Source organism: Hippocampus comes, unplaced genomic scaffold (genome assembly GCF_001891065.2).
Source record: "Hippocampus comes isolate QL1 unplaced genomic scaffold, H_comes_QL1_v1.1 scaffold155, whole genome shotgun sequence".
NCBI lineage: Eukaryota > Metazoa > Chordata > Actinopteri > Syngnathiformes > Syngnathidae > Hippocampus > Hippocampus comes.
The window spans coordinates 2,261,512-2,278,585 of record NW_017804967.1 but is presented as its reverse complement, the minus strand read 5'-3'; the positions used below and the strand labels follow the sequence as shown (position 1 = coordinate 2,278,585).

Sequence of the window (17,074 nt, the reverse complement as noted above, 5' to 3'; positions counted from 1 at the left end):
TTCTCACCATGACTATGCCCCAATTTTGGATCAATTTAGTCCGTCAATTTTTTTTTTTTTAAGCCGAACCAAACTGTAATCATCAGTCAGTGTAAATAAAAAAACACGCCTTTGGGAAAAATGTCCCCAGAATGAGGAGGTATGTCATGTGGTAAAATGTGGACATCGGATTGTTAGAAAGATGACAAAATCCAACATGAACACTGGAGCATCTGCGTGAACATGTTTCATAAATTTGCGCGGATCTGAAATTCTTATTTGTTGGTAGTGGCTTGCAAAACTGCTGAGTAGGCGGGCAGGGGTTAGCTCACATGGCAAGTGAATTTAGTCTCGTCGTCGCTTGCTTTCATTTTTAGGCTTATTTTTTTGAACAGACTTTCCATAGCGTGGAAAAAGTCGAAAAACAGTCATGTTGACATGGGTTAGCCTTTAACTGAACACATGCAGCACTTCGGGCAATTCATTTCAAGTAATTTACACCCTGGTCAAGTTTTGAATGGAAAATTTGTTTCGAGAGATTCATTGGTAGCAATTGTCATTACTTACATTTTGAGAAAATATTTGAATGGTCTACAATTAGCCTTTCCCAATTAGCCACACACCCCGTCAAACATCAAGTTCGAGAAAAAAAAATGGTTAAAACTAATCCAATTTTAAGTTTACATTTGCAAACAGAATCAAGACGTGATCAAATATACAAAAAAAAAATGGGAGAAGCAGTTGTGCCTTTTGGCTCATGTAATTGTTAAATATCGCTGACATCACATTTTGTGAAATGTCATATTTTTCGACAAATACTATTGGTCAATCCACACATCTGGGTGTCATTTTCTCCTGTTTCCTTTTCGACCAAAGACTGACCGAAGTGTTTCACTTCCTTATAGGCGAGTATGAGTGGCTGTTTGTCGACATTTGCTTTGCGATTGGCTGGCCATTTGTCCAGGGTGTACCCCGCTCCTGGCCCAACGTCAACAGGGACAGGCTCTCCGACACCTGCGACCCCAATAAGGACACATTCTTCCGAAAATGGACTATGGCTTTACGTTGTACTGTACCTCTGTCCTGCCTCCATTGCAGGTGAGATGTTTCACCCTCTTTGTGACCCACTACCTTCCCTTATGTGAGCTGGAGTGGGCGTACCCGCAACACGTGTCCAACTACCACATGTCCTTCCTCCTCAATGAACCCGATGTGGCTACTGACACACGAGGTAAGCTTCTGTATGCACGTTAACATGTTTTAGGCACGTTCCAGTTCCGTTTTCAGGCGGTGCTGTTTCAAACTCACCTGAACCGTGTCTGCGCAGATGGAGACATTCGTCCTGAATTCATCACCTTCCTCTACCAGTTAAGCGAAGGAGCCGCCGCACGCAGTTACGGCCTCAATGTGGCCCGCTTGGCTGATATCCCGGAGTCAATACTCCAGACCGCGGCTCTCAAGGCCCGGGAGCTTGAGGACGCGGTCAACTCCCGAAGGTGAACACATGCACACAATCAGTAATGCTTTTTTCTCAAATGACGTTGGCCCAATAAGCTTCAGGCTTGCAGTTCTCTACAGCAGGGGTCCCCAATCCCGGGCCACGGACCGGTACCGGTCCGTGGGGCATTTGTTACTGGGCCGCACAAAAGAATGAAGGATTTACATGACTTCCATTTTATTTATTTCAGAATCTGGAAGATATTGTATTTTGAAAAGTTAGCGGATTCTCTGCTACAGTGTGTTCCTCTTGACGCAGGTCAAGGAGCGCTTCTTGGTCATATGATCAGTTACCGCTAAAATGAAAGCCAGGAGCTAGCAAAATGAGTAAAAAAACAAACGTCTTTGGGAAGGGGAAAAATCCTAGCCAGGAGACAGAAGAGGAGCCTACGACGTTGAAAAAAAAGAAGTCTACATTTAATAGACAGTATCAAGAGTCCAACTTAAAATTCGGATTTACTTTTTTTCCGTGATCATAGCGACCAGAGAGTGTTGCGGCCACATAGGACGTTCCTCATGTCATGATTCGTGTTTATTATTATTTTTCGAAAATACCACAGTTTTCATGCGGGTCATATCATATTATTTTGTTGTATTTATCGATCACACCTTAAAGGCTGGTCCCTGAAAATATTGTCTGACATTAAACTGGTCCATGGAGCAAAAAAGGTTGGGGGTTTCTGCTCTACAGAACAGTAAACATACTCCCTGATGTGGGCTGCATCGTCGAAAGCACACATGTCAAAATAGAGGCTGGGGGGGGGGGGCGCAAAAGAAAATCACATGCGTCGACTTTCATGATTCTTGTTAAGATCTGTTCCAAATCTGTTACAAATCTCTTCCAACTGTCACGTACTGATTAACAACAACAAGGTCTTTATTATTCATGGCCTAGCCCGATCGATCTCTATGGGGAGTCCTGGGGGCGGGGAGGGGGGTCCGCTGTAATGCGCTGATGAAATCATGAGGAAATTCAACCCCAATGCAATTTAGAGCTAAAAAGAAAAATGCCGTCAAGCAAATGTCTGCATCTCAATCTCATTTCAGCCACGTCCTTTCATGAGGGATAATATGTATTCCCTTTCATTTAACATCAGCATTGTGAGGAACGGGCAGCCCGTCTGCCTGGCAGTGCTGAGTTTCTGATTTCAAATCTCTCGCTTCCCACGTGGTAGTTTGCACTTTCTCTCCTTGCTCTGCCTTTATTTTCTCCCGGTCCTCCAGCTACTCCCACATTATAAAAAACGTGTCCAGTCTGTGATAGGTTTAGGCTCTGAATTGTCCATATGGTAGGTGAGATAGTGAATGTTGTTTATCTATCCATGTCCTGTGATTAAATGGCGACCAGTCCAGGGTACACCTCGCCTTTCACCAAAGTCAGCTGGCATTTGTTCCACTTTACCGACTCTGTATCATCGACTGTGGATCGATGTGTTTTCTTATTTTCGACTCACTTCTCAAAGTCTTGTTAGACTAAAAAGTCTGCGTTTGTCGGGAACGCTACGTCATGCGAGAAAGAAGAGCTTTACGAGTAGATGGCACGCTTTGTGATCAAATGAGGCAAGGTGCCAAGCCGCTATTTGATGGTGACACGATGATTGATTTACATGCAAAATCTTTCATCTGGAAAGCTTTTCATGTTTCAAAACCCCTGAAATCATGTTTGCGGACCAGCCTTCGTTTACAATAAAATGAATGTCTATTATCTGTCATCTAATCCACACTTTCACCCCAAGATGAACTTTTATGGAAACAGCAGACGCGAGCCCTTTAAGCTTAAAAAAAAAAAAAAAAAAGTCATCTGATTTGAGCTTTAATGGATCCTGACATGTCAGAGCGGCCAGTCTGTGTGTCGTGAGGTTGAATTTAAAGCAGCTTCGGTGACATCAAACGGAGTGTTTATGCAAGGGTTGACGCCCAAATGAACCTGATTTCATCGTCGTGCTCACAATTCCCATCCACAAACTGTACACAATATTCTCAAGACGAGAGAAATTAGTGAAGCCTCTTGCCGCCTTTGTGTGTGCCTGCTACCAGGGGTGAAAGACAACCTTGTGCGTTATAGAAGCATCATTTATGTCATGGTTTTTTTTTTTTCTCGAAACCTTGACTTGCATGTGGCTCTGTGGGACTATTTGCCCACCGCCACACAAAACCCGCATGAATTTGACGCTTTTAGCTAGGAGATAATTGAACCGAACCAAACAAAAGGACACAAAAGCAAATGAAACATTTTCATTTCGTGAATATAAATTCTGGAAAATTGGCTTATTAAAGGCTTGGGATACACATCAGTCCACTTCTCACATATTTGGCAAATGATGGTTATAGCTTGTCGTTGAATCTCGGGTTTTAGCAACGCGGATATTTGGCTGGAATTAACAGGTTGTCGGTCAGCACATGCAGACTAGCAGCGGTGCCTCAACTTGACTTTCAGCGCATTAGCACCAATTAACAAAATAAAAAAATAAAATTAAACATCTGAAGTCGTGCCTTGGCTCAATAAAGGTTGGAAAGCACCGTCCAAATAAAGGCTGTGGAGCAGGCGGCCTGCTGGGAGTTCATCGGCGCATAGGTTCTGCCTAAGTAATCCTCACCATATGAAATGTCTGTTTAACACACACACACACACGCACACACACAAAACGGAGTGTTTATGCAAGGGTTGACGCCCAAATGAACCTGATTTCATCGTCGTGCTCACAATTCCCATCCACAAACTGTACACAATATTCTCAAGACGAGAGAAATTAGTGAAGCCTCTTGCCGCCTTTGTGTGTGCCTGCTACCAGGGGTGAAAGACAACCTTGTGCGTTATAGAAGCATCATTTATGTCATGGTTTTTTTTTTTTCTCGAAACCTTGACTTGCATGTGGCTCTGTGGGACTATTTGCCCACCGCCACACAAAACCCGCATGAATTTGACGCTTTTAGCTAGGAGATAATTGAACCGAACCAAACAAAAGGACACAAAAGCAAATGAAACATTTTCATTTCGTGAATATAAATTCTGGAAAATTGGCTTATTAAAGGCTTGGGATACACATCAGTCCACTTCTCACATATTTGGCAAATGATGGTTATAGCTTGTCGTTGAATCTCGGGTTTTAGCAACGCGGATATTTGGCTGGAATTAACAGGTTGTCGGTCAGCACATGCAGACTAGCAGCGGTGCCTCAACTTGACTTTCAGCGCATTAGCACCAATTAACAAAATAAAAAAATAAAATTAAACATCTGAAGTCGTGCCTTGGCTCAATAAAGGTTGGAAAGCACCGTCCAAATAAAGGCTGTGGAGCAGGCGGCCTGCTGGGAGTTCATCGGCGCATAGGTTCTGCCTAAGTAATCCTCACCATATGAAATGTCTGTTTAACACACACACACACACGCACACACACACACACACACACACACACACACACACGCAGTGATACGTCCTCATCAGTGTAATCTTTCCTATATGAAATGTTTGTGCTTCGTTGGAATGAGACCACGCTGAGTACACAAGACACACACGGAGGCGGTTAAAGCCGCCGGGCAGAGGTTGACCGCACACAGCTGTCAATGTATATACTACAAAAGACAGCGTACACATGTTGGGGAATACGTGCATGTGTGTGCGCTTTAGTGTGATGATGAGTGGTTGGTGTCATTTTGTCTCTCTACCAGGAGGAGGAAGGAGAAGTTCCTCTCGGAGCTTTGGAGTATCTCGGACAAATCTTCTCTCATTGAGTGGCAGCGGTCCAGCTCCTGACAGCCGTGCAGCGCAAAATGTACACAAACAGGACCCAAAACTCACAAGATACAAAATTCTCCAGGTGTGTTTTTGTAAGAGTTCCAGGGTGTGTTTTCTGTACTGTCGCATGTAGTAAACAGTCTAAACATGCACCAAGGGTGACTCTTATGAATTTTTCCATCACTGCGTCTTAATAGCACGGATGCACTACCCACGAAGGGACTGCTTTTGTACCCTTGACACTTGTCCAGCTAGAGAGTTTTTGCTCTTCGAGGTCAAGCCTGTCCTCCACTGGTACTATTCTTTTAAAATGAAAGAATCATTAGGTAACGGAATGTTCACGTTATACGCCAAAACGTACATTGAGTCCTGGACGGTGACAGAACAAATTTAAGGTTCCAAATGTTCTAAACTTCGGATTATTGTCATGGCTCCGAGACAAAATTCTGGGCTTCGCGTAGTGTAAAGTGAAATGCAAAGAGTAAAAGTAGGCACAAGGATAGTGTGGCCAGCTAGCGTGCACCACAGCTCACCTCTGTCTGAGTCCTGCAAAAGCTCCTCAATCTCGGTTGTGTTTGGTGGCTTTGAATGTGAAGGGGGTAATACTTTTTTGAGCTAACACACCACAGACGATATCACCACCAAACAGTTTGCATGTCTGCCAAATGAGTCGGGTGTAGTACGAAATTGACCAATGAAAGGCACCGTGGTGATGCAAGCATCCAGACTACCAGAAAATAGAAGAAGAAATAGGAGCAGCTCGGGCAAGATGGACAGAAAAAAGTTGTTTTTTTTTAAATGCTATTGTTATTGTTCTTCCACTAGTTGTTTTTTTCTTGAAGTTACACTTAATATCAGCCTCATAGTGCAACAGATTCAAGACAATGAAAGTACAACGGGACAATAGTTGCGCTTTCATTTTTTTTGACAAAAAAAAAAAAACGTATTGAACTTTTTCCGCAGCTCTCAGCATTCACATGTAATATCGGAGGGCATTGCAATTTCCAGTTGTTATTATTCCTTCCTTTGCTCTTTTCATTATTGCTCAACAGATTGGATGTAATATGAGAAACAAGAGTCTTTGGCCCTTCCGGGATGCCTGAGAATTGCTGGTTTTATTTTGGTTATTTTGTTTTCACAGTTGTGGCGGCGTCTCTCGACAAATTGTAACTGAAAGAACAAAATGTGCGGCTTGTTCAGGAAAGGTTATTAACTTTTTGATCACCCAAACAACATTGTTTCTGAAATATTACTTTTTTTTCTGGGATCATGGACAGAACATAAGCAAGAGATACGAGTGACCTGACTTGCATGGTTTTCCAAAATACAAGTGGAATAAAATTTTTTATCCGTTCCCGTACTTCAATAATTAATATGGCACTGCCTCTCTTAAATTGTGTTCACACCTTTGACCCTCCCCCCCCTTTTTTTTTTAATGTCCATGGGGAGGTAAGCATCTTTAGAGCTGAGGAAACAAATTTAAGTATTTGAATGCATTGCTATGCCATATAATTTGCGTAGGGGCACGCTGTATCGCCATAATTGACGGGAGGACATTGTTTTTGCTTTTAGCATGAGGTTTTGTGATTGACACGATTAAACGACAACCAACACAAGAAATCCTGCTGTGCGTCATCACTATTCTTAAACACAACGCAGTCGGACACCACCGGTTGACACTTGTATTGGCAGTGAACTCGACTCGGCTCACTTGGCAATAAGCAGCAGGGAGGCATAGACTGAACAAGTCTTTAAAAAGGTTTTAAGCTGTTTATTGCCACTTCCGGAAACTAAACAAAACAGAGAGAAATCCATATTGTGTGTGTACAGCTTAACGCAAACACGAAAAACACCACAGACTGCTAAGAAATAGTATTGAGAGTCAGTGTGTTGTAACACTTTGAGCAATATATATTTGAACACAACAAGTGTACATCACATGGACAGGAGAAAGACAATACAGTATAACCGTGCGCACAGACAACATAGTTTCTACATTCAGAATGTCACTAGTAATTTTTTTTTTTTTAATGATTGATTATACTTCACTAACCCGACGAATACAGATGGTACACTGCAGCATAGCCTGAGTTCATTCAATATGAGGCAATGGTTTATTCCTAGAAAATATTTTTTTCCCATTTTTCTGAGCCATTGTGACAGGCACAGTTTGAACATTAACACTGTGCTCTAATCCATCCATCCATGCATCCATTTTGTAATCTGCTTCTCCTCATGAGGGTCGCGGCTGTGCTGAAGGCTATCCCAGCTGTCTTCGGGCAACTGGTGGCCGGTCAATTGCAGGGCACACATAGACAAACAACAATCCACACAGGAAGGCCGGAGCTGGAATCGAACGCTGCACCTCTGCACTGTGAGGCGGACGTGCAAACCAGTCGATCACCTGCCGCCCCATTTAAATACAGGTGGGGAAAAAAAAACACCTTTAATAAAGATTAATTTACATGTTTAATAAAAATATTCAGATATAAACATTTAAAAACAAACTTGTTAAAAACGTCATACCAATGGGTATATAGTGCTAAAAAGTTAAATACAACTGAACTGTACTTTGGCCGTGAATCTTTTGCATACCACTAGAGAGAGCCCACATACCACTGAGTCAAGTCAAGGAGTTTATTTTTTTAACCAAATATATGTATGTAGTGCGAATAACATTGCCACTACGGGTACATGTGCAGATGGAAGAAAATCTGTTTGGTTTCTGCGGTGCCATTAGCACAGCGTAGAAATTAACGCTCCGCCTTTAACTCCCCCCGGTGAGAGAGTCGGCCACGCAGGGACGGACGGAGGGAGGGGCTGGGGCTCGTAGTTACGTGTGTGCCGACAGTTGACCGTAGTCAAAAGCCGATTACAGCTTATCTCTTCTGTGCCATTCCGCCCTCGTCTAACTTGAGGCTTCTCCATGTCATCGCCCAAGTTGTGAGCGAGCGCCATGGATTCCCCTTCGGCGTCTCCGGGCGTGAGGAGCTCCGCGGACGCTGTGCTTGCGCCAGCGGGGTAACTTTTACGCACGGCTCGGCGCCCTTGAGCCCCCCCCTCACCTCCCTTCCCCTGCAAGGAAACTTTTCCCACGGAGATGGCCACGCGTTGAATCGAAGAAAAAGAAGTTGAAAAAGAGCAACCGAGCCGCTCTTACGATGCAGAAGAGCGTGCGTTACAACGAGGGCCACGCGCTCTTCTTGTCGGCCGTAGCGCGTAAAGAGGGCACCAAACGCGGCTTCCTAAGCAAGAAGACCGCTGAGAACAGCCGCTGGCATGACAAGTTCTTCGCTCTTTACCAGAATGTCCTCTTCTACTTCGACAATGAACAGAGCGCACGCCCCGCCGGGATTTACCTGTTGGAAGGCTGCACCTGCGAGCGCGCACCCGCACCCAAAATGTCCACCACGGGGAAGGAAGCCCTTGAGAAACAGGTAAGGAGATGCTATCACGACGCCACCCAAAAGCACAATTTTTAATGCAACTTCAGCAAACTGTTATGCTCAAGTCCAATGCTGTCAAAATGTGTATTGTGTGGATTTCCTCGTCATGGTATATGACATTTTTCAGTCATCACAACATGTGTCAACAAACAAAATAGAATGGAATTCTTACTAACAACTCCACCACACTTTATAGTACTTAAAAATGCCATCCAAAACAACTGAAGTACAGTAATCGTTAAATGCAGAATAATTGTATATGGCCACAATATTAGCAAATTTTATTTTATTTTAAATTTACAATAGTGGTAGAACCGCACTGCTGCGTCTTCATGAAAGCTTTTTTTCCTAATATTTAGACTAATGAAAGGTAGCCAAAATATAAAATATTAGCCGTTTCCTGGTGCTTTGTTTTTTTTTTTTTTGGTATAATTCTCAGTATCAGTAATGTGGCTGTGGATGTGTGTTGTGCTGGGAGCTGTTTCTTATAGTTTGACTTGCATATAAGCAAAATATGGTAAACGGAGTGTTGCTCCCAAGGTATTTTCTAATACTGAGACTTATTGACAAAATAGTGGCAAAAGCTCCCTTTGCGAGTAGTGTGGTTTCACCAGTGACATAAGAAAGCTGTGTGACATTTTGTTTGCCTTATAGAAGTCAAAACCTTCCCCAAAAAACAAAACAAACAAAACAAAACAAAAAAAAATAATACATATATATATATATATATATATATATATATGTATGTATGTATTATTATTTTTTTTTTTAAACCTTGTCCAAGTTAAAATATTAGAAAGAGCACTCAGTATGTTGCACAACGTCATTTGGTACCATTATCAATTGTATTAATGCTGTGGCCGGTCGTAAAAAAGCTCCGCGTCATTATGCCAGTTTAGAGTTGCGTTAAAAAAGGCTGCTTGCAGCAGCTTTAGCAACAGCGCAGTTGGAACTTCTCTGCAGTGTCACTGCCTCCTCCCTGCAGGTGATCCTCCTCCAAAGAATGAATTTGTTGCGCAATGCATTGACTTTCCTCTCCATGTGCTGCAGTAGAGAGATACAAGTGAGGCTCTATGATGTGGACTTTGAATGTGCTAATTATTGTACTGCTGAAGGTGAAAAGTGTGCCTCATTGTCACCACTTGTTTCCTCAAAGCACACAGTGGGAGACCAATGCAGCAACAGGTTGTTCTCCAACGTCCAAAGTGGACCCGGTTTAAAGTAAGGCTGTTGGGATGCATCCAGACTGTCAACATCTCTCGCAAAGTCAAAATGAAACTTAAACTGTTGAAGTGTTGGGTTTCATTAACCACGAATTGATGATCAATTCAATCAACAGCTCTCAATAATCAAATGAATCAATTTCAAAAAGGGTTGGTGAGTACAACAGTCCCTCTCACGTGATTTTGTTTTTGTTTTTTTTAAACTCCTGTCAAATATACAACAGTTAATGGTAAAGAAAGAGTAATTGGGGAAAACGGTTTTGTAATACACGTTAATGTAAACTAAAATTAATGGATGGAGGAATTGATAGAATAATCAATTCTAAAAATATGAAATGGTGACAGCCTTATTACAATGCGCGCTGCTTTTATTCCAAAAGGTTTGGCTGTGTTCCCCTGCTGTATCACAAGAACCGTTTGAGAAACATTCCTACTTGGCTATTGCGAAAATGTGTCCCCCCCCCCCAAAAAAAAAAAAATAAATATTTATGTATATATGTATGTGTGTGTTGAGAGGGAAAACATTTCATCTGTGCTGTATGTTACACATACAGCACATTTGACAATAAAGTTGTATCCAATTGAATCTTTTTTTTTTGTGCCTCTTTCTCAAGCTCAGAAGGATTTGATTCTCCTTCTGAGCTTGGGAAAGATGTGTTGAGATGTTCTGAAAAAATAGCTTGATGGTGTAATTATTAGAGTCATGTTCCTCTTGGTGACTAAAGAGGTTTTAATAATAGAGTTGTGTCAACGTTGACAGGCACAGCTTCAGAGTGTAATTACTGCTATTTAAAATGTGTCTATAATTAAAAAAAAAATTATGACAAGAAGTCATGAACAAAATTATGCTTGCAAAAGCTGATTTAAAAAAAAATATATGTATTTCGAATGACCGAAACTCTGTGCGGAGAAGCGAAATGTGGTCAACATGGCGACACGGTCTTCATTCATCTGCGTGGGTCCGAGAGTATGAAAACAAGCTGGTTGTTGATAACAGTAGCAGTTACCCTTGTTAGCTTTGGCTATTCTGATTGTCGCTAGTCAAAAACGATTCATACCAGTGACCAAGAGCAAGGCGCAAAGTGAAATCCCATCTTTCTCGCCAAAACCTTTAGACCAGGAATGGTGGAGCAACACATGTAGACAGATAATACAACCAATACTCACAGGCTGAAGTGCCAAAGTAGCAAAATTGCACCAAGCACTATTTACATTATGCCTTCATCTCTATTTTCACGCGACAACCTTTTGAAATGGTGAGTTCAAACCTGAATATTTTATTGAAAAACAAGCGCCTAAATGTTTCAAGGCAAATGGACTTTACTTAAAAGTTATGGACAAATGAATTTCACTTAGTCAATTACTCTTTTCTGAACCACTAGAGGGAGCCTGTGTACCTGTCGTGGAAATAATGCCACACCGTGAATCATTTTGGTGTGTGTTCAAATGTTTGCAATGTATTTAAAGATTGAAAACCTTTTCTTACCTGGTCTCGAATGTACCCCCGCGATGAACAGGGGTTCGTTGTTTGTTTCATCCTCGAACAACAACAATAACAATAACTTTCAACCCAAGTGTGCTGCTATGTTACAGCAACCCTTTCTTATATGTGGCCTCTGTGGTTAATTAACTTGGAGTTGCAGAATACTTTGTGGAAAGATTTCTTGGTTGTGCAAATGAGGAAATTGCTCATAGGCGATTACTTTATATTATTAAAGTGCACCGTAGGATGCTGCCTCTGCGTTGTTGTGTCCAGCGTACCCGCCGTCCGTTTTTATTCGCATTGCCGAAGACACTCGAGTGACTGTTTCCATGTAGAACCTATTCCACTCATCAAATCCTCAACTGGAAAAAAAATATGTAGGCCGTTGTGCAAATGGCAGGAGTAGCCTGTTATACTTGAAGTGTTTCAGATTTTTACTGTGATGATGGAAAAAAAAAAGTTGTGACGGAGGGCTGAGTGAAATGTTGCACGACCGGACCCTGTCGGCCGTTGCGTCCTTCCGTAGATGATTCAGTCCATTGCTGCTGGTTGGAGTGGGGAAGCAGGACGAGTGGCTGTCGAAATGATGTCGATGAAGGCATTCTGTGCATGTAATTTGTTTCGATGTTCAGAACGGGCAAAAGTAATTCCCATTTTGTTCAAGTCATTTTTCACTATACACCACACTGTGATGGCATGCCCCATGTCCGGTCCCCTCGTCATAAGTAGGAGGGCACTGTCTCCCTTTTGGTTGTTGCCGAAGAACCGATCGAAAGATGACGTAGGACAGGTCACGCTATGCTGTCACAAAACGCTGCCACGCGTCAAGGCAACTCAAAAATCGGCTACGAAACTTGTCTGCGACACGTGTCGTCTGTCGGCTCAAAATCGGGCTACGTTCATGTAGCCTGATGTTAGTCCTGTTGAATAGGGAGCTTGTCATTGTGTTGGTGTTTCTGATACAATTCTTGTATTCGATTGTGGACGTGTACACAATGTTGTCGATTACATTAAAAAATATATATAATGAAAAGTCATTCGCCAACTCGCTTTTTACCATCTCAAGGGCAATTCCATTAAACTTGTTCAGATAGATCTGCCGTGACTCTGACGATTTTTGTATGTTGCACCGTGTTTTGTGTTTCTGGTGTCTCTCGCTTCTCTTTCTCCCTCTGGCCTGTCTCACTCTCGCACTACAGCTGTGACGCTTAATTAGGGTTATTTTCAATCTGCCCTAAGCTGCAAGCCTGTGTTCTGCCACACATTACACGTGCATAGTCATGCACTCAGGAGCGATAAACCAACTCATTACTGTAATGTTTTTTTGTTCAGCTATTGGCGATAGTCAACTTTAAAAGATGTGCTCCATGTGCAGTATCTGTACGGGCTGATTTTATTTTTATTTTTTTGTGCATAAAAGTGAAGCAGTGAGGTAACCTGCAGTGTATCACACCCCCACAGTGAGCCACAATACAAAGTGCACGAAGCCTGCCGCCTTCCTCTTTCTGCGCCGGACTCGCACAAAGATACAAACCCTTCAAATCGTTTGGAGTGCATTCACACTGGTCTGAATGGTTTCCACAGCGACGATGGCACTGCTAGTCGAACACCAGTATGTTATTTGTGTGCATATTTGGCTTAGCATATGTACATCTTCCTGGCAGGACGATTTGATTATCGAACGCACAGTTCACCTGAGGACATTGGTTGCATTTTGCATGTGTATATGAGTCCGATTTTACATTTTAGGTTTAGTCACAGCAGGGCTGCTCACAATGCCCTGAGCATCTGACAGTTCCTGGCTGAGAAGAAGATTGCTTTGCTGGAGCAATACGCACCCTACCCTGGCTCCATTTTTTTTTTGTGCCTCTTTCTCAAGCTCAGAAGGATTTGATTCTCCTTCTGAGCTTGGGAAAGATGTGTTGAGATGTTCTGAAAAAATAGCTTGATGGTGTAATTATTAGAGTCATGTTCCTCTTGGTGACTAAAGAGGTTTTAATAATAGAGTTGTGTCAACGTTGACAGGCACAGCTTCAGAGTGTAATTACTGCTATTTAAAATGTGTCTATAATTAAAAAAAAAATTATGACAAGAAGTCATGAACAAAATTATGCTTGCAAAAGCTGATTTAAAAAAAAATATATGTATTTCGAATGACCGAAACTCTGTGCGGAGAAGCGAAATGTGGTCAACATGGCGACACGGTCTTCATTCATCTGCGTGGGTCCGAGAGTATGAAAACAAGCTGGTTGTTGATAACAGTAGCAGTTACCCTTGTTAGCTTTGGCTATTCTGATTGTCGCTAGTCAAAAACGATTCATACCAGTGACCAAGAGCAAGGCGCAAAGTGAAATCCCATCTTTCTCGCCAAAACCTTTAGACCAGGACCCATTTTTGTCACAGGCCACGTTTTAGTTACCGTTTCCCTTGGAGGGCCGTTATGACTGAAATCATAAAAGAAGTCAAGAATAACGGTGTACCCAACTGTTGTTTTTGTTACTGTAGTGAGGGGTTTTGGCAACAAGAAAATGCTTACAATATCTCTCTTATTTATTACTTATGAGAATATGAATTTTGGTACAGATTTTCGCAAGCATCATGTAAATTGACATGTTTGCAAATCCTCAACTGGAAAAAAAATATGTAGGCCGTTGTGCAAATGGCAGGAGTAGCCTGTTATACTTGAAGTGGGGCCAGATCTGGCCTCTGGGCCTTGACTTTGACACCTGTGCTTGAGACCAATCAGAACTACCGTTTGCTAACAAAAACTTTATTAATACGAGAGGTTGCGTGGTACAGCACACATCATCTTCATGACACTTAACACCCGTATACTATAATGCTGTACGGATGCGAGAAGCATTTGGAAATACAATATGACAACCACAGTAAATGTATCCACAAATACAATAAAGCACAAGTGAATTTGAAACTGAGAAATGCTTCATTTTTGTGGTCGTCTGACTAAAATGTCAGGTGTCTGTGCTGGTCTGTCGATATACGTCTTCATGAAACCGGATTCAACCGCTACTACCTACTGTATGTCTTGTGGCATATGTCATTATATTGTGGAACTGGATGGACAAAACAGCTCGGCAATCATACAGAATGCAATTTCATTAACAGTTGCGGGTGCAATCTTCAGAGACAGACACACACGCAGTGGGTGATAAAAAGCTTGAAGGGGAACGAGCCTCTGTAGTGTGCAGTGGTGTTATTGTCACCGCTCACATCAATGGCGGCCGCATGGATGAGAGGTGGCACACCCGGCGGGGTCTTCATGTCGTATATTGCAGTGTCAACTATTAAGATTGTCAAGCGTCTGTGCTGAGCTAATAAGCCCGCACAAAGGCAAAACAAACACAGTAAAGCAGATTTACGGTTTATTCAGACACCTCTGCTGTTACACCAAAAGAGGAAAATCCTCTTTGTGGTATTTTTATGCCCCGGCAGGTTGTATGCCCGCAACGCTCCTGTATGTGATAGACAGACATTGCAAAAGTAAAGCATGTTTTAGGTGTGGAGGGGGCCGCGTGGTGGTGGGGATACTCCATAAAACACATGCTTATAAATGCTTTGTTGACTTTATGTGCTTGTCTGGTGTAGAAGGTGCAGGTGCACCGCGTCGTGCTGAAAGCCGTTTCTGCTATTTTGCTTTGCTTATTGAATTAGCAAAACCTTAGAAACTGCTCCCAATAAATGATAAATGTAGTGGTCAATTAACCGAAAGAAGATAAGAGCTGTAGAAAATGGTTTAAAACCCCCAGACAATTATTATTGCAATTATATTCTCTTGTGAAGCTCAGCAAGAGAGGAACACCTTTGTGAAAAAAAAAAGTTGTGACGGAGGGCTGAGTGAAATGTTGCACGACCGGACCCTGTCGGCCGTTGCGTCCTTCCGTAGATGATTCAGTCCATTGCTGCTGGTTGGAGTGGGGAAGCAGGACGAGTGGCTGTCGAAATGATGTCGATGAAGGCATTCTGTGCATGTAATTTGTTTCGATGTTCAGAACGGGCAAAAGTAATTCCCATTTTGTTCAAGTCATTTTTCACTATACACCACACTGTGATGGCATGCCCCATGTCCGGTCCCCTCGTCATAAGTAGGAGGGCACTGTCTCCCTTTTGGTTGTTGCCGAAGAACCGATCGAAAGATGACGTAGGACAGGTCACGCTATGCTGTCACAAAACGCTGCCACGCGTCAAGGCAACTCAAAAATCGGCTACGAAACTTGTCTGCGACACGTGTCGTCTGTCGGCTCAAAATCGGGCTACGTTCATGTAGCCTGATGTTAGTCCTGTTGAATAGGGAGCTTGTCATTGTGTTGGTGTTTCTGATACAATTCTTGTATTCGATTGTGGACGTGTACACAATGTTGTCGATTACATTAAAAAATATATATAATGAAAAGTCATTCGCCAACTCGCTTTTTACCATCTCAAGGGCAATTCCATTAAACTTGTTCAGATAGATCTGCCGTGACTCTGACGATTTTTGTATGTTGCACCGTGTTTTGTGTTTCTGGTGTCTCTCGCTTCTCTTTCTCCCTCTGGCCTGTCTCACTCTCGCACTACAGCTGTGACGCTTAATTAGGGTTATTTTCAATCTGCCCTAAGCTGCAAGCCTGTGTTCTGCCACACATTACACGTGCATAGTCATGCACTCAGGAGCGATAAACCAACTCATTACTGTAATGTTTTTTTGTTCAGCTATTGGCGATAGTCAACTTTAAAAGATGTGCTCCATGTGCAGTATCTGTACGGGCTGATTTTATTTTTATTTTTTTGTGCATAAAAGTGAAGCAGTGAGGTAACCTGCAGTGTATCACACCCCCACAGTGAGCCACAATACAAAGTGCACGAAGCCTGCCGCCTTCCTCTTTCTGCGCCGGACTCGCACAAAGATACAAACCCTTCAAATCGTTTGGAGTGCATTCACACTGGTCTGAATGGTTTCCACAGCGACGATGGCACTGCTAGTCGAACACCAGTATGTTATTTGTGTGCATATTTGGCTTAGCATATGTACATCTTCCTGGCAGGACGATTTGATTATCGAACGCACAGTTCACCTGAGGACATTGGTTGCATTTTGCATGTGTATATGAGTCCGATTTTACATTTTAGGTTTAGTCACAGCAGGGCTGCTCACAATGCCCTGAGCATCTGACAGTTCCTGGCTGAGAAGAAGATTGCTTTGCTGGAGCAATACGCACCCTACCCTGGCTCCATTTTTTTTTTGTGCCTCTTTCTCAAGCTCAGAAGGATTTGATTCTCCTTCTGAGCTTGGGAAAGATGTGTTGAGATGTTCTGAAAAAATAGCTTGATGGTGTAATTATTAGAGTCATGTTCCTCTTGGTGACTAAAGAGGTTTTAATAATAGAGTTGTGTCAACGTTGACAGGCACAGCTTCAGAGTGTAATTACTGCTATTTAAAATGTGTCTATAATTAAAAAAAAAATTATGACAAGAAGTCATGAACAAAATTATGCTTGCAAAAGCTGATTTAAAAAAAAATATATGTATTTCGAATGACCGAAACTCTGTGCGGAGAAGCGAAATGTGGTCAACATGGCGACACGGTCTTCATTCATCTGCGTGGGTCCGAGAGTATGAAAACAAGCTGGTTGTTGATAACAGTAGCAGTTACCCTTGTTAGCTTTGGCTATTCTGATTGTCGCTAGTCAAAAACGATTCATACCAGTGACCAA

The 17,074-nt window shown here is 42.4% G+C and overlaps 2 protein-coding genes across 5 annotated transcripts in view; both read left to right on the top strand.

Moving 5' to 3' along the window:
• msh3 (mutS homolog 3 (E. coli)) overlaps positions 1-5,363 on the top strand; it is a 28,753-nt gene extending 23,390 nt beyond the window's left edge. Inside the window, exons 22-24 of the mRNA XM_019888742.1 lie at positions 1,078-1,210; positions 1,307-1,475; positions 5,145-5,363. Coding sequence (XP_019744301.1) covers positions 1,078-1,210; positions 1,307-1,475; positions 5,145-5,229 — 387 coding nt within the window. The 3' untranslated portion in view covers positions 5,230-5,363. The remainder of the gene's footprint in view (positions 1-1,077; positions 1,211-1,306; positions 1,476-5,144) is intronic.
• Positions 5,364-8,048: 2,685 nt separating this feature from the next.
• rasgrf2b (Ras protein-specific guanine nucleotide-releasing factor 2b) overlaps positions 8,049-17,074 on the top strand; it is a 40,190-nt gene continuing 31,164 nt past the window's right edge. For all 4 annotated transcript variants that reach the window (XM_019889213.1, XM_019889232.1, XM_019889223.1 and 1 more), the window contains exon 1: positions 8,049-8,648. In XM_019889213.1, the coding sequence (XP_019744772.1) occupies positions 8,373-8,648 (276 nt within the window). In that variant the 5' untranslated portion in view covers positions 8,049-8,372. The remainder of the gene's footprint in view (positions 8,649-17,074) is intronic.